Source organism: Mastacembelus armatus, chromosome 15, assembly GCF_900324485.2.
Source record: "Mastacembelus armatus chromosome 15, fMasArm1.2, whole genome shotgun sequence".
In the NCBI taxonomy this organism is placed as follows: Eukaryota; Metazoa; Chordata; class Actinopteri; order Synbranchiformes; family Mastacembelidae; genus Mastacembelus; species Mastacembelus armatus.
In genome coordinates, this window is record NC_046647.1 from 2,952,457 (window position 1) to 2,974,642 (window position 22,186).

General features: G+C 41.6%; 1 protein-coding gene across 4 annotated transcripts in view; it reads left to right on the forward strand.

Annotated features, from left to right (window-relative positions):
- The window catches only part of nt5c2a (5'-nucleotidase, cytosolic IIa), a 41,021-nt gene that overhangs the window by 12,174 nt on the left and 6,661 nt on the right, over positions 1 to 22,186 (forward strand). For all 4 annotated transcript variants that reach the window (XM_026309623.1, XM_026309625.1, XM_026309624.1 and 1 more), the window contains 11 exons: positions 5,684 to 5,801; positions 5,945 to 6,040; positions 6,423 to 6,514; positions 7,755 to 7,812; positions 13,680 to 13,773; positions 13,890 to 13,943; positions 14,092 to 14,175; positions 14,413 to 14,454; positions 16,269 to 16,376; positions 16,538 to 16,604; positions 17,926 to 18,096. In XM_026309623.1, the coding sequence (XP_026165408.1) occupies positions 5,684 to 5,801; positions 5,945 to 6,040; positions 6,423 to 6,514; positions 7,755 to 7,812; positions 13,680 to 13,773; positions 13,890 to 13,943; positions 14,092 to 14,175; positions 14,413 to 14,454; positions 16,269 to 16,376; positions 16,538 to 16,604; positions 17,926 to 18,096 (984 nt within the window). The remainder of the gene's footprint in view (positions 1 to 5,683; positions 5,802 to 5,944; positions 6,041 to 6,422; positions 6,515 to 7,754; positions 7,813 to 13,679; positions 13,774 to 13,889; positions 13,944 to 14,091; positions 14,176 to 14,412; positions 14,455 to 16,268; positions 16,377 to 16,537; positions 16,605 to 17,925; positions 18,097 to 22,186) is intronic.

Genomic DNA, 22,186 nt, shown 5'->3' on the forward strand with positions numbered 1-22,186 from the left:
CAGCGATAGGGGTTACATGAAGAGGATGTAGGACCTATGGAAAATTCGAAACCCACCATCTAGACTAGTGCGGAAACAACTGGTAGCTCAGTGTTCCAACATCCGCAAACAGCAAACTAGAAATTGAAGAGATACAACACAAATGCTACAGCAAGGGTGCAAGGTCAGGGGGGAAACAAATACCATCCCCACCTGAGATTCGGTATCAAGCCCCAATAACAAGCCCCCACACGCTCAACACAAGAGCAACTGACCAGAGATTGAAGATCATGAGTAAGATGGACACCTCAGAGTGCAGGTCTACTTGTGGCTCCCAGAGTTTTCCAAAAGTAGAATGGGAGGCAGAGCCTTTAGCTATCAAACTCCTCTACTGTGGGCCCAGCTCCTAGTCTGGGTTTAGGAGACAGACACTCTCTGTACTTTTAAAGCTAGACTTAAAACCTTCCTTTTTGACAAAGCGTATAGTTAGGGCTGGGTTCAGGTAACCCTGAACCATCCCTTAGTTATGCTGCTATAAGCCTAGACTGCCCAAGGACCATCGGTGCACAGAGCTCCCCTACCCTAACTCTCCCCTTCCTTTCCTTCCCCTCTCCTCTACTCCCTCCTCACATGTATATTCCACCATTGAATGTCACTTTGTCACAACTTTGTCCTCTCTCTCCCCTAGTTTGTGCTCTCTCTCTGTTCTCTCTCTCTCTGTGCCTTCTGCAGGTGTCCCTGGTACTGGTTACTGACCCCACCAACCTGCAGTGTCTATTTGTTGTTTATTGTTGCTGTTCTTTTCTCTCTCCTCTATCCACTCACTCCAACTGTTTGAGGCAGATGGCCGCCCAAACTGAGCCTGGTTCTGCTGGAGGTTTTTTTTTTTCTGTTAAAGGGAGTTTTTGCTCTCCACTGTCGCCAAGTGCTTGCTCATAAGGGATTTGTTGGGTTTTTAGTTTTAGTTTTTGTAAAGTGCCTTGAGATGATTGAATTGTGATTTGGAGCTCAGTGCACTGATGGTCCTCGGGCAGTCTAGGCCTATAGTAGCATAACTAAGGGATGGTTCAGGGTTGCCTGAGGCCAGCCCTAACTATATGCTTTGTCAAAGAGGAAGGTTTTAAGTCTAGCCTTAAAAGTACAGGGAGTGTCTGCCTCCTGAACCCAGGCTGGGGGTTCCACAGGAGAGGAGCTTGATAACTAAAGGCTCTGCCTCCCAGTCTGCTTTTGGAAACTTTGGGAACCACAAGTAGACCTGCACTCTGAGAGCGAAGTGGTCTATTGGGATAATATGGTACTATGAGGTCTTTAAGGTATGAAGGAGCTTGATTATGAAAGGATTTGTATGTGAGAAGAAGGATTTTAAATTCTATTCTATATTTTACAGGGAGCCAATGAAGAGAAGCCAATATAGGAGAAATATGATCTCTCTTGCTAGTTCCTGTCAGGACTCTGGCTGCGGCATTCTGGATTAATTGGAGGCTTTTTATGGAGATATTGGGACATCCAGATAGTAACGAGTTACAGTAATCTAACCTTGAGGTAACAAATGCATGGACTAGTTTTTCTGCATCATTTTGAGCCAGGATGTTCCTAATTTTGGAAATGTTGCGCAGGTGAAAGAATGCAGTTCTAGAGATTTGTTTTATGTGTGAATTAAAGGACATGTCCTAGTCAAAAATAATGTTTTTTACAGTAGTGCTGGAGGCCAGGGCTATGCCATCTAAAGTAGCTATATTGTTAGAAAAGCTATTTCTGAGGTTTTTAGGCCCAAATACAATAACTTCTGTTTTCTCTGAGTTTAAATGTAGAAAGTTACTGGTCAACCAGGCCTTTATGTCAGTTAGACAGGCTTGAAGTCTGGTTAACTGGTTTGTGTTAACAGGTTTAATAGATAGATATAACTGAGTGTCATCTGCATAGCAGTGGTAATTAATAGAGTGCTTCCTAATGACATATCCTAAAGGAAGCATGTACAGGGTGAACAGAATCGGTCCTAGCACAGAGTCTTGTGGAACTCCATAACTAACTTTTGTTCGTGTGGAAGGTTCATCATGGACATGAACAAACTGGAATCTGTCTGATAAATAGGACTGGAACCATTTTAACGCTGTTCCTCTGATACCAGTCACATGCTGCAGTCTCTGTAATAAGATGTTGTGGTGAATGGTGTTGAATGCAGCACTAAGGTCTAGGAGGACAAGTATAGAAACAAGTCCATTATCTGAGGCTAAGAGAAGATCGTTGGTAACTTTTAACAGTGCTGTTTCTGTACTATGATGTGCTCTAAATCCTGATTGAAAATCTTCAAATAGTTCATTCCTGTGTAAGTGGTCTGATAGCTGCTTAGCAACAGCTTTTTCTAGGATTTTGGAAATAAATGGCAGGTTGGATATTGGTCTATAATTAGCCAAGACTCCTGGATCAAGACTAGGCTTTTTGAGTAAAGGTTTGATTACTGCAGTCTTAAAGGCCTGTGGTACGTAGCCTGATACTAGAGATAAATTTAGTCTAATAAAGATGAGTTCATTAATGGCAGGGTGTCTTTAAGCAGTCTAGTCGGGATGGGGTCTAAGAGACACGTTGATGATTTCGATGAAGCAACTACTGATCTAAATTCAGAGAGATCTATGGGAGAGAAGCAGTCTAAACATAACTGAGGTCCTACAGATGATTCAAGAGCTACTGTAGTAGAAGATTCATTTATTGCAGGTATAGGAAGCATCTGCTGAATTTTATCTCTAATAGTTGTGATTTTATTTGTAAAGAAACTAATAAATTCATCACTGCTGAGAGCTAAGGGAACACTGGGCTCAACAGAGCTGTGACTTTTTGTTAGCCTGGCTACAGTGCTGAAAAGAAACCTGGGATTGTTCTTATTTTCCTCTATTAGTGATGAATAGTATGCAGTTCTGGCTTTACGGAGAGCTTTTTTATATGTTAGTAGACTGTTTTTCCAGGCTAGAAAAATTTCCTTTAAATTTGTGGAACGCCACTTCCTTTCCAGCCTTCGTGATGCCTGCTTTAAGGTACGAATATGTAAATTATGCCATGGGGCTAGTCTTCTCTGATTCACTAACTTCTTTTTCAGAGGGGCTACAGAATCAAGCGTTTCACGCAGTGAGGTTACAGCGCTGTCAACAACATGATCAATTTGGTAGGGAGTGGGATTGAAGCAGCTGCCCTCCACTATGTTTATTTTTGAGATAGATGTAAATAAAGATGGAATCATTTTCTTAAATTTATTAACAGCGTTGTCGGATAAACATCTGCTGTAGTGGAATTTTCTTCCAAATGCTGCATGATCCATCATTTTAAATTCAAAAGTTATTAAGGAATGATCTGACAAAACAGGATTATGGGGAAAAACTATTAGATGTTCAATTCAATGCCCATAGGTCAGAACAAGATCAAGGGTGTGATTGAAACAGTGGGTGGGTTTATTAACATTTTGAATAAAACCAATTGAATCTAATATAGAATTAAATGCAATGCTGAGGCTGTTATTTTCAACATCTACATGAATGTTAAAATCTCCCACTATAATGACTTTATCTGATCTAAGCACTAAATCAGACAGGAAGTCAAGGAATTCAGTTAAAAACTCTGAGTAAGGGACAGGTGGACGGTACACAATGACAAGTAGAACTGGTTTTTGTGTTTTCCAGTTTGGATGCGAGAGACTAAGAGTGAGGCTCTCAAATGAGTTATAACTGTTCTGAGGATGAAAGTTTAATAATAAGTTTGAGTGGAAGATTGCAGCTGCTCCTCCACCTCGACCTGTGCTTCGAGGAACATGATAATTTTTATGACTGAGGGGGGTTGATTCATTCAGACTGACATATTCATCCTGCTGTAACCAGGTTTCAGTAAGATAAAGTAGGTCAATTTGGTGATCAGTTATCAAATCATTTACTAACAGAGATTTAGATAAAAGAGACCTAATATTTATTAATCCACATTTGACAGTTCTGTTTTTCTGTTCAATAAGAGGAGTGGTCTTAATTTTTATTAGGTTTTGATGAATAACTCCTCTTCTGTTAACTTCTGATTTATTTGATTTATATGTTCGAGGGGCAGACACAGTCTCTATGTGGTTTGAGGGGGGCGGCGGCTCTAAGGAAACTGCAGAGAGGCGTTTTAGACTGAGTCTCTGCATCCCGGTCCCCACCCTGGATTGTCAGGCTTTAGGTCGGCTAATAAACTCGGCCAAATTTCTAGAGATGAGAGCTGCACCATTCAAAGTGGGATGGATGCCATCTCTCGCTACCAGACCGGGTTTTCCCCAAAAAGTGGCCCAATTGTCTATGAAGCCCACATCGTTTGCTGGACACCACCTAGACAGCCAGCGACGGAACGACGACATGCGGCTAAACATGTCATCGCTGGTCAGATTGGGGAGGGGTCCAGAGAAAACTACGGAGTCCGACATTAATTTAGCAAAGTTACACACCGACTCAAGATTAATTTTAGTGACCTCCGATTGGCGTAATCGGGTGTCATTGCTGCCGACGTGAATAACAATTTTTCTATATTTACGATTAGCCTTAGCCAGCAGCTTCAGATTTGACTCGATGTCGCCCCCTCTGGCCCCAGGAATACATTTGGCAACATGGAGAGAAGTTAGCCAACTATCAGTGGGATGAAGTTGGGTAAGATGTACAGCAAGCTGTCCATACCCAAGGCCCTGGAGACTGCCAAGCAACAACTCACAGCCCTGGCCACATGCCTGAAGAGGTACACCAGAGAAATAGAAGCAAGGAGAATAAACAAGGTGTTCTCCACCGAACCATCCAAAGTGTACTATCAGTGGCAGGGTAGTAACATGAGAGCAGACCCACCAAGGCTGGCGACTGAACAATACTGGAAAAAACATATGGGAGAAGGGGGCATCACATAACACCAATGTCCAGTGGCTGGCAGACCTGAGAGCAGACCACAGCCACCTCCCAGAACAGGAACCGGTAACCATCACAATGGCAGATATCCAAGAAAGGGTCTCAAGAACTGGACAGCACCGGGGCTTGGCATGATCCACACTTACTAGCTAAAAAAGCTAACTGCCCTCCATGAGCGCCTGGCAGCTCAAATGAGCCAGCTGCTAATGGATGGGACTCACCCAGAGTCGTTGGAGAGTCCTGATCATGAAAGACCCCCAAAAGGGAGCAGTCCCATCCAACTACCGCCCGATAACCTGCCTCTGCACAACATGGAAGCTCCGTCATAGTGGCTAAGATGAGTAAGCACATGGCTCAATACATGAGCGGGGCCCAGAAAGGGATGGGTAAGAACACCAGAGGAGCAAAACATCAACTACTGGTAGATAAAGCAGTCACTCGAGACTACCCGGAGTAAACCCACGCAAGCATGGGGAGAACATGCAAACTCCACACAGAAAGGCTGGGTTGCGAGCTCACGACCTTCTTGCTGTGAAGGCAACAGTGGTAACCACTCAGCCACCATGCTGCCCTCATTAGTTCATTTTCAGTAAATTTTTATTTTTTATTACTTTTTTCAGTTTCAAGTTATTTCAGTGACTGTTGTGGGTTTTCTTTCTTTAATGGAAGGGTACCAATAATTTTGTCCATGGGTGTAAGTATAATCGAAACTAGTACTGTTTTTTGCTTTTTTTTTTTTTTACTTCTTTCATCAGGCTGACATGTCTGTTTTGAACCTGAACCTGTCTTCTTGTCTGTCTGTACAGTGTATAAATCTCCTGAGTATGAGTCACTGGGCTTTGACTTGACAGTTGAACGTCTGGTGTCCATTGGATATCCACAAGAGCTGCTCAACTTTGTCTATGATCCTTCCTTCCCCACCAGGCTGGTTCACAGAGCCTTGTTATTTTTAATCAGTTTGAATACCTACTTGACATATGAATAACACTGTAACAAATTCTCTCATGTGTGGTGTTTGCTTTTAGTCTCTGATTTACTATCCTAATTCACCTCTCAATTTTCCTCAGAGGTCTGGTGTTTGACACAATGTATGGAACCCTGCTCAAAGTGGATGCCTATGGGAACATCCTGGTGTGTGTGCATGGGTTCAACTTCTTGAGAGGGTGAGGTCCACTACTTCTAATGAGCTGTCAACATAGTCACATCTCTAAAGAACCAAGATAAACCAAGAACCAGCCACATTGTTAGACTTTTCATTTTTTACACATGCAACATTAAACATAAATATATCATAGGACCAATTTGGAATTTACAGTAAAACAGAGAATTCAATTCAATTCAATTTTATTTGTATAGCACCAAATCACAATGCAAATCATCCCAAATTTACTGGACCTATTAAACCACTTAAAATAGTTAAAAGTACCTGAATGAATCAAAATTCTCCAGACCTACAACTTGTAATACAATATGTAATACTAAAAAATAAAAAATGAACTCTTTGTACACCTAAGTTTTCATCACTTGTTTCTCTTCTGTGCATAGACCTGACATTAGGGAGATGTACCCAAACAAATTTATTCAACGTGGAGACACAGACCGCTTTTACATCCTCAACACACTGTTTAACCTGCCTGGTAAGATAACACATCAACACAACTACGCTAAAACTAATCATGGAATAAAAACCAAATGTTAAAACGTGATATAAACATGCAAACATGATAAACATATGAATGGCATGACTGGTCTGAACCTGTGAACAGAGTGCTATTGTAGCACTGTTGCTAAACCTTATGTGATCGGAGTTATAATTAACAAGTTTCTGAATCATAAATAGCATTAATGTACAGTGACATTTTCTCCCAGAAGCTAAGGGAAGCTAGACTTCCCCATTTTTTCAGATTGTAGTGTAAATGTCATTTTAATGAAAACTCTCTATTTATCAGTTTTAGTAATTCTTGTTGTTTCTGGATGTCATGAGTTTCCCATTTCTAAATGAGTGTTTTTACAGTAAGTGAAACAGCCCATATTATGTTGTGAATGTGTCTGTCTGTGAATGTCTATTAAGTGGCTGATTATGGGTGAGACGTTTCGTAAATTGTAAGATGATGTTTTCGACTGTGTATTTGTTTATGTGTGTGCGAGAGAGAGAGATAGTAGATGCAATAGTATGAGACAATTTTGTGTAAAATGGTAACAGTCACTTAATAGATCATCTCAATACATTGGTGTAACACACCACCGCTACTATTCAGGTTCTTCCCCTTGAAATCACACACACTCACACAGCATTGCCGTTTAACTTGCTTTATTTAAGATTTGCGGACGTCTCCTGCTCTGCAGCAGGGTGTCTCATGTCTTCTGTCGTGTTGTCGTTCCCCTCTCACTGTCACTCCTCCTCCTATATATATGCAGAGGTAGGTCATTATATTTGATGACTAGCAGCTGGAGCCAATTTCCCCCTATTTGGCTGCCTTCCCTGGCCGCTGCTCCACTGCTCCTCCTGCAGCCTCGCCGTGATCACACCCCGCCACCATGCACCCTCACCGCCCCCCCACACCCTGCCACCACAATTGGATGTAGAAGCTGCAACATAGTTTTGAGGACTTCTCTCACTTGGCCTCCTCAAAAATCATTTCTCCACAACATGGCACACCATGCCAATGTTAATTGTCAGCTTACATACAGTACATAATTGCCACTGAGAAATTGATTTTTGCTGATATATTGTATTTGACTGATGTTGGTAAAAACACAGACTTTGCCTGAAAACTAAATGGAAAACAAATGTGAATGTCTTAAATTAGTGTTATTTATCCTGTTTGTTGCTCACTATCTGTAAAACAGTGTTTGTCTTACTATCCTTTCCCTCAGAAACCTACCTGTTTGCTTGCCTGGTTGATTTCTTCAGTAATTGCTCCAGATACTCAAGGTGAGTATTGTAGTTGTATTTGCGCGTTCTGCACACATTCACGGATGTAGTGATAGCGAATGTCTATGTGCTTTGTTCTTGCATGATCAACAGGATTCTTTGCTGTTGCAATAGCTGCTTGGTTATTCTCTAGAATCACTGTTGGTGTATCATCCATACCAAGATCACTCAGTAGTCATTTCAACCAAGTGTGTTCTTGAGCCGCGTGACTGAGTGCTACATACTCAGCTTCTGCTGTTGAAAGTGCAACTGATGACTGCTTATTACTCAGCCAACTCACTGCTCCTCCACCCAGAAAAAATATATTACCCGTGGCTGAACGACGGTCATCTTGATCTCCAGCCCAGTCAGCATCTGAGTATCCCACTAAAGCTTCTGCCTCTGACGACTCATACTTGAGAGCAAGGTTTTTGATACCTTTCAAGTATCTGAAGATTCTTTTCACACTGTGAGATGTGCAGTATTTGGATTTGCATTAAACCTTGACACAACACTCACTGCTTGTGCTATGTCTGGTCATGTGGCCATAGCTGCATACAGCAAACATCCTACCATAGACTGATAGGTACTTGGATTCTCAGGTTTACTGACGTTGTCATTTTTTCTCAACTTGACATTTGAGTCAGCTGGTGTTGCAACTGGATTGGCATTGTCCATTCAATAGTTCTGCAAAATAGCTTCAGTGTAGTGCTTCTGATGAAGCAAGACACAGTTCTGTGTCTTGTCTTGCACAACAGAAATGCTCAAGATGTAAGAAAGCTCACCCATATCTTTCATCTTGTAGCGCTTCTTGAGAGCCATTTTCAACTCATTCACGCTTTCCATTGACTCTGTAATCAAGATCAGATCATCAACATACACAGCTAGTATCTCTAGTTGCTCTCGAGATCTCACAAACATGAACTCTGTGAAGGCTTTGCTCCAATCAAGGAGACTGTTTTAATCCATATATTGACTTGTTCAGTTTGCACACTAAGTGTTCCTGTCCTGGTTTAATGTAACCTTCAGGTTGCTCCATGTAGATTTCCTCTTCCAGATGTCCATTTAGGAATGCAGTTACAACATCCATCTGGTGCACATGTAGTTTATTCTGAACTGCAAAAGCCAACAGTGTACGAATTGAGCTGAATTTCACCACTGGTGAAAATGTTTCATCATAGTCAACACAATATTTGTGACTATCCTTTAGCAACAGGTCGGCACTTTAATCTTTCCACTTGTCCATCACTGTGATGCTTGACTTTATACACCCACTTTGATCCGATAGCCTTTCGATCCTTGGGTAACTCCACTAAGTCCCATGTGTCATTTTCTAGCAGTGATTCATTCTCAGCTGCTTTTGGGCTCATCATTGCTTCTTTCAGTGTACTTAGCTCTGTGGTACAACACACATTGGCATATTGATCAACATTTGCTATGTCTGCAAACTCATCATATCCGTATCTTTTTGGAGGCTTTCTGATCCTTCTACCTTCTGTAGGCAGTTCACTGGCTGTGGTCTCATTGACACAAAGTGACATTTCTCTTTCATTTATGTTTAAGTTTACTTCATTCTCTGATGAGGACACTTTTATTTCCTGTTTCCATTCAAAGTCTGATTCGTTGACGATCACATCTCGACTAATGACTATTCTCCTTTTTTCTTCATCCAGGAGACGGCTGCATATCGCATGAAACGAAGTTTTTTCTGCCTTTTTGTCCAGTTCTCTTCTTTCTGTGTCTGGGACATGTGCATAAGCAGTGCAACCAAAAACGCTTATGTGACTCATGTCTGACTTTTTTCCGTACCATCTTTGATAAGGTTTTGTTTTGATAAGGTGTCTCCCTCTTCAGGACGGATGTTGGTAACCTGTTCTGTATGTAAGCTGCAGTTGCTACAGCTTCAGCCCAGTACATTTTTGGTAGCTTGGCATGTGAGAACGTACTCATTGCTGCTTCAATCAATGTTTTTCCTTTCTGCTACACCATTTTACTGAGGTGCATGAGGTACAGTCATCTTATGGTGAATACCCTGAGATTTCAAACTCTTTGGAGATGTGTATTCCCCACCATTATCAGTTCTCAGTTTCTTCACTTTTTGTCCACATTCATTTGAGAATGTCTTCCCAAATTCTTTGAATTTACTCAGAACTTCACTTTTTTCACGAATGACATGTACCTTACAGCATCTGGAGTAGTCATCAATGAAAGTGACAAAATACTTCACTCCACCTATGGATTCAGTCATGTCCTGCATGGGGCCAGACATCAGAATGAACCAGCTGCAACTTGCTTTTGGAGCGTATTTCTTCCACTGGTTTGTGTGGACAACTTGCCCTCCACACATGCTTCACAGAAGGTAGTTTCAAAAGGTAGACCTTTTCTGTAGTAAAGTTCACTCCTTTTACCAGATTTTTGAGTTCAGTCCGTCTATTTGTGTGACCTAGTTGCCGATGCCACAGACTAGCTGCAACTGTTGCGCTGTGACAAACAGTGTGACTACCCTGTCCAGGAGGATGGACTAGGGTGATGGAACAGTATCTGGCATATTTGTGTTTAATGAAGTGGTAAGTTTAGCAGACATGTCCAAAACATCAGATAAGAGTCTTTGTTTCTCAGCTCTTTGGAAAGACGTGATGTCATCTTTGAGGTCAGTTATCTTTTTGTTAACCTTTACAGACATGCCAGAGTCCAGGCAAGAAGGATTGTGTGAGGGGTTGCTAGCCGTTATCTTGAAACCTTGTTGTTGGTGGGCCTTAGTAAATGCTAATTGATTAGCCTCCTGGTGAGACATGCTAGTTTCCTTCTAGGACATTGCAGACATATCCTCTTTGTCCAGTTCATGTCTAAAAGTCATGAGAGCAATCTATTATACAGTGTGGCAGGACAGCACTGTTCTACGTTAGTTCTTTAATTTTCTTAAAATGGTTGCATTCACTCTTGCATAATCCCACTGCACTCTCAAACCTACACACACTTTCCCTACATGCTGTACTTTACCAGACTTAGTGCTGTCTCTTTAATCTAATACAGTGCATAAAAGAAGTTGGCATTTAACATATACTATAAGTGATGGGTAATAATTTAGTGTACCAGTTGCAAAGAGACATCCATCACAGGCATGGTCAAAGAGGTACTGTAGTGTCCCACACAGCTGTATAGCACAGGCCTTGAGGACAGGTGCTGACTTGATCAGGACCTGCAGCCTTGTACTGACTCTCTCTCCAGTTGCTTCCTTACTTGGGTGATGGAAACATAAAGGGGGTCACAGAGGTAGAGCAAGTCTCCATAACCACTTTCATACATGCATTCTTTTTCATTAACCTGGCAGCTGAACTAATAAGTACTGCATTTTCTGGACTTTAAGTCACATTTTTTCACTCCTCTGGCTTGTAGTTTGACTTATATAGCGAAGTGACTTATATGTGTATATTTACTGTATTTTTGTCAAGTAGTCACTAGCATTAGAATGCACTCCTGGCTCTCTTGACTCACTTGAAGACATTATAGTACAGCAGAAAAAGTGAAGACGCTTATGTTCATGCTAAGCTACAACACCTAGTGTAACACAACTGAAAATGCCGCCTAAAAGAAAGATATATACCCAATACCATAATGAATGAATATTACCATAAAAGTGACCAGTGTCTGAAAGACAGAAACCCATTTCATTAATGGGGATGAGGTGGAAAAAAGAGTCTTCCTCGGGTGGTTGGGGGCTGTGTTGAAGTTCATGATGGCAGTTGGCGAGTGACAGTGAAAAGAGTAGGACCAGGACTGTGTAAGTTGCTGTTTGTGAATGCTGGGGAGGTGTGAGAGGGAAGCAACTGTGGACATAGTAGAGGGAGAAAGGGTGTGGAGTTTGTGTGACTCAAGTAGAGGGAGGAGGAGGCAGGAACTGAAAATGTTCAACCTATTTATTGGCTCAGGCTTCCCTTAGTGTAATATATCTGTCTTAAAACCTATGATCTTTTCCATACCAGGCCGTACATCATTCACATTGTCTTGCTGGCAGCATTTTCTAGCCTAGTAAATCACTTTTTTGTGTAATGTGCAAACAGCTACCTGTTCTTGGATGTGGCCATGACCAAGGTGATAGTTGTGGACAGTTGGATGACTATGACTATCCTTCCATCCATCCATCCATTATCTGTACCCGCTTATTCCTATTTAGGGTCATGTGGATCTATTGGAGCCTATCCCAGCTGTTTTCGGGTGAAAGGCAAGAGTACACCATGGACAGGTCACCGGTCCAACGCAGGACCACATACAGACAAACATCCACACACACTCACACTTAGTACTATGCGTAATTTAGAGTCACCAGTCAACCTGACATACATGTTTTTGCACTGTGGGAGGAAACCGGAGTACCTGGAGAAATCCAACGCAGGCACAGGAAGAAGATGCAAAGTCTGCACAGAAACCCTGCTGGGTTTTGAACCAGAACCTTCCTGCTGTGAGGCAAAAGTGCTAACCACTAAGACACAGAGCTGCCTGACTACAACTAGTCAAGCGCAATGACTGTAAAAGGGGTGGACATAGCAAACCCGCTTCCGGGTTTGAAGCCATATAGGAAGTAGCCACTGGCTCCAACAAGCCCTGGCTCCCATTGACTTCCATTGAAAAGCCAGCACCAATTACTAAGTCACTATTGTTGCAACAGTAAACATTGTGGCTTTGTCGTTTTTGTTTGAACACACTCTTAATATACCTTATTTTTTTATGTCGGTATTTGCTCCGGATATTCAGGTAAATAACTGACCAATCAAGTGCCTCTTTTAATCCATGTCACCTCGTTCCACCCTTACTTGGGGATGATTGACACGTTTGCTTTACCCATACACATTATGGCTTTAGACTCCCTATCCCTCCATGGTAGGAATGGATTTGCCACTCTATCCAACAGGTGTATGCATTCATCAAGCTCACTGCTGATTGACTCAGTGGTCGCTCGGGAACGTTCTCTACACACTGCCTTATTGTCCAAATATGGTACTTCTGGCTCCAGAAAAGCAACATGGAAACGTCCATAACAGCAGAAAATGGTGAATGAATTGGCTCCGTTCTCGCAGTGCATAACACTACGGGTTACGTTACACTGTATAGGTCCACCCCCTATATACAGTCAATGGTCAAGCATCATTTCTAAGAAGGGACAGACCAGACTCTACTCCTTAAGGAAATTTCATGTCTTTTAATGTGTGCAGCAAAAAGTTTTACACGTTATCTGTTGTGGTCAGTTTATTATTATTCACTCCTTTATGCTGCTGCAGCCGCAGCATCAGAGTCAGTGACATCAGCAAACTGAACAAATTTATTAGGAAGACTAGCTCTGTGCTGGGAATTTCTTTGGAGCCTATGAGGTTGGGTATGGAATGGAGGATGCTGCACACACTGTTGAACACCTCACATCCCCTTCATGACCTGCTGGTCAATAAGTGAAGTGCTTTCAGTCAAATGTCTTTAGCCCAAATAGATGAGAATTTACCCCTCTTACTGCCGGTATGTAATAATGTATGTAATATAAATGTGCACCATACAGTTAATGTCATTGATTAACACACACACACACACACATATATATACATATATAGTATATCCTTTTTCACTAAATCCATCTGAACTTTATGCAGTGTTTATTTGCTTATTCTATTATCTGGCTACTTACCATTATATACATTATATAAAAATAATATAATTTTGCCCAACGTTACATTCTTTTTACATTCTTAAGTTCTTTTCCTGCGTCACTGTTATTGAACCTGTTGTAACAAATTTGTTTCAATAAAGTAATCTAACTGCCTATCTAAGAATTCATATCCTGGACAAAAGTCTCTTATGCTACTTATATTTAGACTCTAAAATGATTTTAATCATCTCTGTAGTTGTGAGACTGGCTTCAAAGATGGCGACCTTTTTATGTCCTACAAGAGCATGTTTCAGGATGTCAGAGATGCCGTAGACTGGGTTCATTTCAAGGTAGAATAATTTTCTTTTCCACATAAACCCATCTACATGCAACCGCATGCCATTGATTGCAGTCAGTGCTCAATTCGTCCACACCACTCAGTTCACTGTGTTCTCTGTTTTTACAGGGGTCCTTAAAAGAAAAAACTGTAGAAAACCTGGAAAAGTATGTGGTAAAGGATGTAAGTATATACACCAGCTAAATGCTACCTTGAACTTTAATATTATAGTTAGGCTGATAAATACTTTAGTAGTAGTGAATTCAGTTTCAATTCTTTACTGTTCATTGTGTCTGTGTTGTTGATGTTTGTTGTGTCTTCTTCCTCCAAGCCAAAGCTTCCCCTCCTCCTCAGTCGCATGAATGAAGTAGCCAAAGTATTTCTGGCCACCAACAGTGATTACAAGTACACAGAGGTGAAATGACATTTCACAGTGTGACACATTAATAAATGTTTAAAGCAACCCAGAAACTGAAATCATTTTTAATAATTTAAATAATTTCTGTAGAAAAGATTATTTACTGATTAATTTTGACACTTGTATAAATACTTAAGTTGCGTAATAGAGTAATAATGTCATTTTCTTTTTTGGGGGGGGGACCCTCAAGCACAATGTAAAAAAAAAAAAACAAACTCTCCTGTCTTGTTACAGAAAATTATGACATACCTGTTTGACTTTCCTCATGGACCAAAGGTAACACTGATGTTTAAGTAAAGTGCACTGTCAGGAATTTGAATGGATTTGAATTGAACCATCAAGCTCTGAAATTTCTGGAACAGATTAGTGAATGGTTTGATGATAGTGTGTTCAAGAGAAGAGAAATGACAAACAATAGGTTTTATTTAATGTAAATCACATAAGGTGTCAGTACACATGGCTCTGTATAAACTGGATTTACTTACAAAAACTGAAATTCTACATGTTGTGGGTAGGTGTGTGTGAGTAGGACAGTGGGAGGTGTCATGGCAAAAAATAACTAGGAGGCAAAACTCAGGTTATGGGATGGCAAGTTTAATAGGCAAAGCAGCCGAGAAAGCAGAGCATTCATTCTGCAGCACGGGCCTAATACCAATTGACCCAGGACAAAGGAAATGACAACTTTTGTATCTGTGCAGCAGTTTCCGTTTACACATTAGAGTTAGTCACATGTAAATCATGCTTTAGCAGGTCTGTGTGACTACCTGTCCTTTCGTCTGGTTCTTGTATTTCCCTACTGAAATACACAGCGTCAAAAGTCTTTGTTGAATTCACACAGGTCACACAGGGAGGTAGCACACACATAGGGAGGCAGCAGTAATGTCTGTCAATGTATTCTATTGAAAATTTCCCTCACAGGGGGCAAGGACAAGACTCAAATAAATGAGTTTAAGTCAGTGTAATGAGACAAAAAAAAATTGTGTGTGTGTGTGTGTGTGTATCCAATCCAGGTCTCTACCAATAATGTGATCTTGATACTAATACGATATCGCAAGAAAAAAGGAAAGCATCAAAAATGTAATGGAATTATAGATGACAGAATATGGAACCTAATAAAAAAGTATTTTGACAATGTCGTTGCCTTAGAGAATGTGAAAAGAGGTCATAAAGCAACAGAAATGAAGTCTCATAGGTAACAGATACTGTACAACAGATAAATTAGACAGTTGCCCTTAATTTCCTTGTAAATCTCTAAAGGTCTGTAAAAAGCGTGTCACAAAATAAGTCACACTCCATTGACTTGGCATGTCATGGTGTAGTTATGTTATCTACCACATTTGCCTAATCACTAACCTGTTGCTCTTTAAATTACAGTATTTACACAAGTTGGCATATCTGTTGGGTCCCTTGGCTTGTGTGTGCTTGGAACCTCTTACCAGCTTTTCAGTATCCATTGGCTTGTCCTGAATGCTGGCTACATAAGCAAAATAATGCCAAATTTCACTTTGGATTTAGGATTTGTGTGTCTGCTTTCTCTAAGAGCCATAGATGGTCAAGAGCACCTGTAGTTGCAGTCATGCCTCTCACTTATTACCTAGAAAGTACCCCAGAGTGAAATACCCCAATACAGAGTGAAAAATTAGAATAAAAAACAAACCACCCACTCTGCCTGAAATGAAAGCAGAGTACTGCACACACACATAGCACTCAGGATATATGGCTCTCATTAGAACTGTCATTCATGAGCAGACACCTATAAAACAGGGTATGGTATGTATGTTTTAATGGCAGGGAATTTTGATGCCTTTCTAGTATCGGTGTACTGTGCAACACTACCTACCATGTAAATCATTGAATTTTAGAGAGATGACTTGGTTTATTGTTAGGGTGAGGTAGGTTTACATTAAAGGTTAGGGCTAGAACAGTAGTATTTAGGTTTAGGGCAACTCTCCAATAAATGAATGTAAGTCCATGTAATTGAGATGGAAACAAGTTTTTGTGTGAATAGGCCTTAAAGGGCTAGGGAATTAATTATATCAGTGATTGTTCTCAGAAAGGTAGCTGAACAAATTTTTCTGTGTTTATTGCAGCCAGGCATGCCCCACCGGCCCTGGCAGTCCTACTTTGACCTGATCCTGGTGGATGCCAGGAAGCCTGTATTCTTTGGAGAAGGGACTGTGCTGCGGCAGGTCGACACTGTGAGTGTATACTATGGAAGTCTGTACGAACAAAATACCATACTCTGCTTATATTGTGGTGAAAGTGTTTAAATAATAGTTTTTTGTTTAGACCGTTGTTGCTCTGTAAAGATGCACAAATATTGTATACGTGTATGTGGCTGAGTCTGGGTTTCTTTCAGACCACAGGTCGGCTGAAGATTGGTACATACACTGGACCTCTCCAACATGGAATTGTTTACTCTGGAGGTAACTAAGAATCGTTGTTAACACAGCTTGGTGATTGTTTCTTCAGTTTTAATTAATGAAACAGAAACAGCCCAATTCTGTCTCCCATATGATTTAAAATGGCACTATAAAGCAAACAAAACACAGTGTCTGTTTTGCAGGCTTTAGACACAAAGAAATTCCCTTTGTTTATAACAGTATTTTTAAGATGGAGATTCCAGTATGCTTTACAGTTATGGTTGATGTATCACATATATCATTATAACTACATTTCTTCAGTTTGATCTCCAATCATTTTTTATATTAACATACTGCAGTTAATTATACCATATGTCAATGCTTACCTGTGTTTTCTGGCATGCTTCAAGTTCATTAGTATGACATATATTGAAATATTAGAAGCAATAACATTTTCTGGGGATATTTTTTACCTCCCTTAAGAATTGAAATATTCACCACATAAGCATCCCTGATAACTTCTCATATCAAAATTCCACAGATTCTGATGTATTCCTTGTTTAACTGACATTACAGTACATACATGTAATTTTGAATCCTGCAAGATAAGAGCTAAAGCTAAAGAAAGAAATGTAACACCACATTACATTGCAAAATTAACACGTTAATAACGCATTAAAGCAAACTCATTTTATCAGCACTACTTTTATTAATGCAGTGTGCATTTCCTGTTTGACCTAGCCTGTAGTAGGAAAAATGGAAAATGCAGCCATAGGCAGTAAAGAGAGCAGCGGCAAACAGAAATAGAGGTTCTTCTGAACGGTAAATTAATTTACAAAACGATGTCTGCAGACACTTAGCAACACCTGCCACATCCATACTTTGTGAAAGATTGTTTTCACTGTCAGGGCATGTTGTTGAGACAAAACGAGCTGCCCTGTCATCTGAAAATGTAAACAGGCTTGTCTGTTTGAGCAACTGGCTCAGTGCAAAGAAAGAGAAATAATGGGAACTTGAATTTTTTCTGTTCTTTTTTTCCATGTGTGTAATAGACATGAACAAGTTCTTTCAAAAACATATCTACCATCTTTGAAACATGTCTATATTCTTTATGCTGTATGTTTAGGGTGGTTTCACTAATAATAAACATACATTTGCATAAAGCATCCATGTTTGTTCATGCCCATGTTGATTAGAGTATTAAAAACTTGAAAGTATTAATTTAAGAGTCATTCAGAAGAATATATATATATATATATATATATATATATATATATATATAGAGAGAGAGAGAGAAACTTTATAAAGCAACCATGGATTATTGCTTTTAGGAGGTTTGGATAATGTAAATAAAAGTACTAAAATTGCATATTTGTACTCCTAGGTTCTTCAGACATTGTGTGTGACTTGCTGGGTGCTAAAGGCAAGGATATTGTCTATATTGGAGACCACATTTTTGGTGATATTCTCAAATCCAAGAAGCGTCAAGGTTGGAGGACTTTCCTGGTGATACCAGAGCTGGCCCAGGAGCTGCATGTATGGACAGACAAGAGCTGTAAGACTGGACACATACATACTCCTATTTACACATACATACTCCTATTTACATACATACTCCTATTTACATACTCCTATTTCCTGCAAAAAGGAAAGGATCTCTTTCCTTTTTGCAGACTTTAATTTGATCTTGATTGAGTTTTAAATGAATAAAATTGCCATTTGCCTGTTAATCTAAACTCATAACCTGCAATGACAAATTGAAAACATGTTTGTGCATGTTTTACAAATGTATTAAAACATAAGTATTCACACTCTTGGTTTGTAGCACTCCAACCTGTGGTCGTGTGTACCTTGTTGGCTTTTTCTTGAAATATGTGTAGAACATGATTGTCCACTTGTGGCAAGCTGAAAGTTTAGAAAGGCACACACCTGTGTATGTTAGGACAAAAACAAGACATGGAGTGTAGGGAATTCTCTATGGACATCCACCATAAAATGTAAAGGTGAGCCATAGATCAGAGAAAGAATATAAAACAATTTACAAGGCTTTGCGTATTCCAAGTAGTGCAATTACTGCAATAATTGTAAAAAGGAAGAACTTTGGAACTATACTGGTCTACAAGGAGAAACCCTCTGAAATGAAAGTAGATATATTTTACCAGAATTAGGTCCTGAGAGTTAACTCGTTCCAGTTTCCAAGGTACACCATTATATCAAAATTGCATCAGAATAATTCAAAATTAGGTGTGAGATTTTGCTCCATAACTTTGCTGCAAAATGTGATATAGCAATGACAATAGTGTCACACCACTATATATTTATCTTTTTATTTATACCAATAATGTAAGTTTCCATTAATTTATTGGTTTTTCATGTAACATTTTCACGCTTTTTTTCATGAAAAGCTGACCGAATTGTGGGTTGTTTCCATTGCTGTGTAGCTTCTCAGACTAATAAGATACAACCTCCAAATTATACAGTTGTAACGCTTACAAAATATATTGTGAATAATTGTTATGTGTTGTGGGGGGGAAAGAGGAAAACCCACAAGCAGATCCGGGAAGTACAGTACTTATTAAACGTAAAGCATCTCAAACCTCAGCCCAAACAGACAAATGTCCGATAAAGCGCCCTGAACTGCGGAGGAAACCACCAGGAAGGAGAGACAGGATGCCGGCAGCAGGTAGTCGTGAGCCGGGAAAAGCCGCTTCGCACCGCTGAGGTAAGTGGTAAGGTGAGGTGAGAGGCACAGCATCAACTCCACTGTGACGAACCAAGGAACTGGCACTTCCAAGGGGTAGAGTGGGAAGGAGTTGGCACTTGTCAGCATTATTATTCCCGGAGGCACACCTGCTGGTGAGAAACAGACAAACAACCAAGGAGAGGGAGAAAGGAGAAACAAAGGGGGCTGGGAGAAACAGGTACTGCCGCCTCATGACACCCCCCCCCCCAAGGACCGGCTCCCAGACAGCCAAGACGTGGCCCACCGCAGACCCCGGGTGGGTCTCAGGAGATAGGCCCCCAAAGCTGACCAAAATCTGGGGGTTTTCCCTCCTGGGGTTGCTCTGGAGGTGGGCCCCTCGATTGAACCAAGATCTGGGGCCGCCTGTAATGAGGACGACGCCTAGCAAAAGCTGAGGTCTCGGGCTGCTCTGGAGGGAGGCCCTTAAGATGGGCTGAGGTTTGAGGAGGAGAGCTGGCTGGCGACTAAGGTGAAGGACTAGCCAGAGACACAGGTGAGAGGCTAGCTGGAGGCAAGTCTCTTGCCAGAGACTGACACAAAGGGCTTGCTAAAGACTCAGGTGAAAGGCTGGCCGGAGACTGAGATGAAGGGCTAGCCAGAGGCTCATGTGAGGGGCTAGCCGGAGACTGAGGTGAAGGGCTGGCCAGAAGCTGAGGCGAAGGGATTGCTGGAGAGTCAGGTGAGGGGCTGGCTGGAGACTGAGGAAAAGGGCTGGCTGGAGACTGAGAAAAAGGGCTTGCTGGAGACTCAGGTCAGAGGCTGGCCAACGATTTAGGCAGCTGGAAGGGGACCTCAGTGGCGACACTGTCATTGGTGCACTGAGGCTCTGGACGAAGGACTGAGGCCTCTGCGTGGATGCTGTTGTTGGCACACTCAGGGTCTGGAAACAGGACTGAAGCCTCAGCGGGGATAGTGACGGCGTACTGAGGCTCTGGACAAGGGACTGAGGCCTCAGTGAGGACGCTGTTGTCAGCACGGTGAGGTTCTAGAAGCAGGGCTGGAGCCTCAGTGGGGACGCTGTCGTTGGCACGATGAGGTTCTGGGAGCCTGGGCGGAATCTCAGCGGGGACGCTGTTGTCGGTACACTGAGGTTTATGCGGCTGAATAAAAGGAACCTCAGTGGGAATGGCTTCGTCAGCACACTGAGGTTCATGCAGCTGGAGCCGAGCCTCAACAGGGACCAACATACTGAGACTTGAGGAGCTGGGATGGGACCTCGGTGGGGACGGTATTGTCGGCACACTGAGGTTCTGGAGTCTACCTCTTTGGGCGGCGGAAATGCCGTCGTCAAGGCTGCAGAACAGGACACTTGGGCTACGGCACTGGAGACTCTGGCTGTGGCGCAGGAGACTCGGGCTTCGACGTTGGAGACTCTGGCTGCAAGAAGGCAGCTCTGGGCTCTGGCGAAAATGCAACTCTGGGCTCGGGCTAGAGATGTGGAGAATTTGCTAGCCCTCTCTGGCAGTGGCGTTTCCACCAGTGTCGAAGCTGTGGAACTGGGAGCTCAGGCTGGGGAAGTGAGATCTCAGGCTGAAGGAGTGACTCTGGTGGGCAGGTTGAGGACTCTGGCACACTGGCTGGAGAATGAGTTGACCCCCTCCTACGTCGCGGTCACTGCCACACTGCGGGCGTACAATCAGCGGGAACAGGGGCAAGGTCCCATGGAGCCAGGGCCGCCAAGGACTGAGCCTTGAGCTCCTGCCAAATGGGGCATGCCTCCATCGGCGTCAGTGACTGGTAAGCCAGTGGTGAAGCCTGGAGGACCGGCGAGGAATCCTGGAAGAAACCAGGAGATCTGGAGGTGAAGCCTTGAGAAGCAGCGGTGAAGTGTGTAATGCCTGTGGGAGGAGTAGAGAACCAGCGTAAACACCTTTCTTGCATGCACTCGCACTGGTACTCTCGTGGTCGCTCTGTATTTTGCTATTTCACAAAACACTTAGACACGCACGGCCCACACACACTAGACATGCACGTTTTTTGCAAATTATGCCTTTCTATATATATAGTTAGTCCTGTGCTGTACTTTGATGTTCATGTCTTTTTGCACATTGTACAACGTTGTACAACGTTTGTTTTTATTATAGTTTATAAAAATGAGTGTATTTCAAAAAGTTATGGACACACTCAAAATTTCTGTGGTGTGAAATGACTGAAATGACTGTACAACTTTTTTATATTTACAGTTTTGAGGGATACAACTATGACATTTCTGTATTTAGAAAAATATGTGTAAAAAATTATTTTCATTTTTTTGGGGTTCATTGCACTTTTTAATTTATTTAGTTAGTATGGACTTATTATTGACATATTAAAAATTGTGATATAAGGGTTGCATTGATGTATGGCAAATTAATATGCTCCAAAAAATGTGGCAGACTTGTTCTGTGATAGGTTTTAAAGGGTTAAATCTCAGATCGTCATGAATCCAGCTCGTAAGGTTTGGCATTTACCCTCCAGTTCTGATAAATTTTCCCAGTTCCAGCCCATCTCACACCCTGAGCTGCTGGATATAGTATCTAGCCTAAGATTCTAAGACTTCTTGTTCACTTGATGTTGTAGCAACTACATTATTAAAAGAAGTCTTGGATGTGGCTGCACCATTTATCATTTCTATTAAAAAACAATTCCCTCCAGCCAAGCACAGTTCCATCCTGTTTTAAACATGCAGTGGTTCACCCACTGCTAAAGAAACCAATTCTGGACCCAGCCAATGTTAATAATTACAGACCAATCTCAAAATTGCCATTTTTATCAAAAGTATTGGAGAAAGCTGTTTTAATTCAGCTATCACCATACTTAGTTGAGAACAATATACTTGATCCCTATCAGTCCGGTTTTAGAGCTATACATCGCACTGAATCAGCCTTGCTCAGAGTGCTAAACGATTTGCTCTTATTCGTGT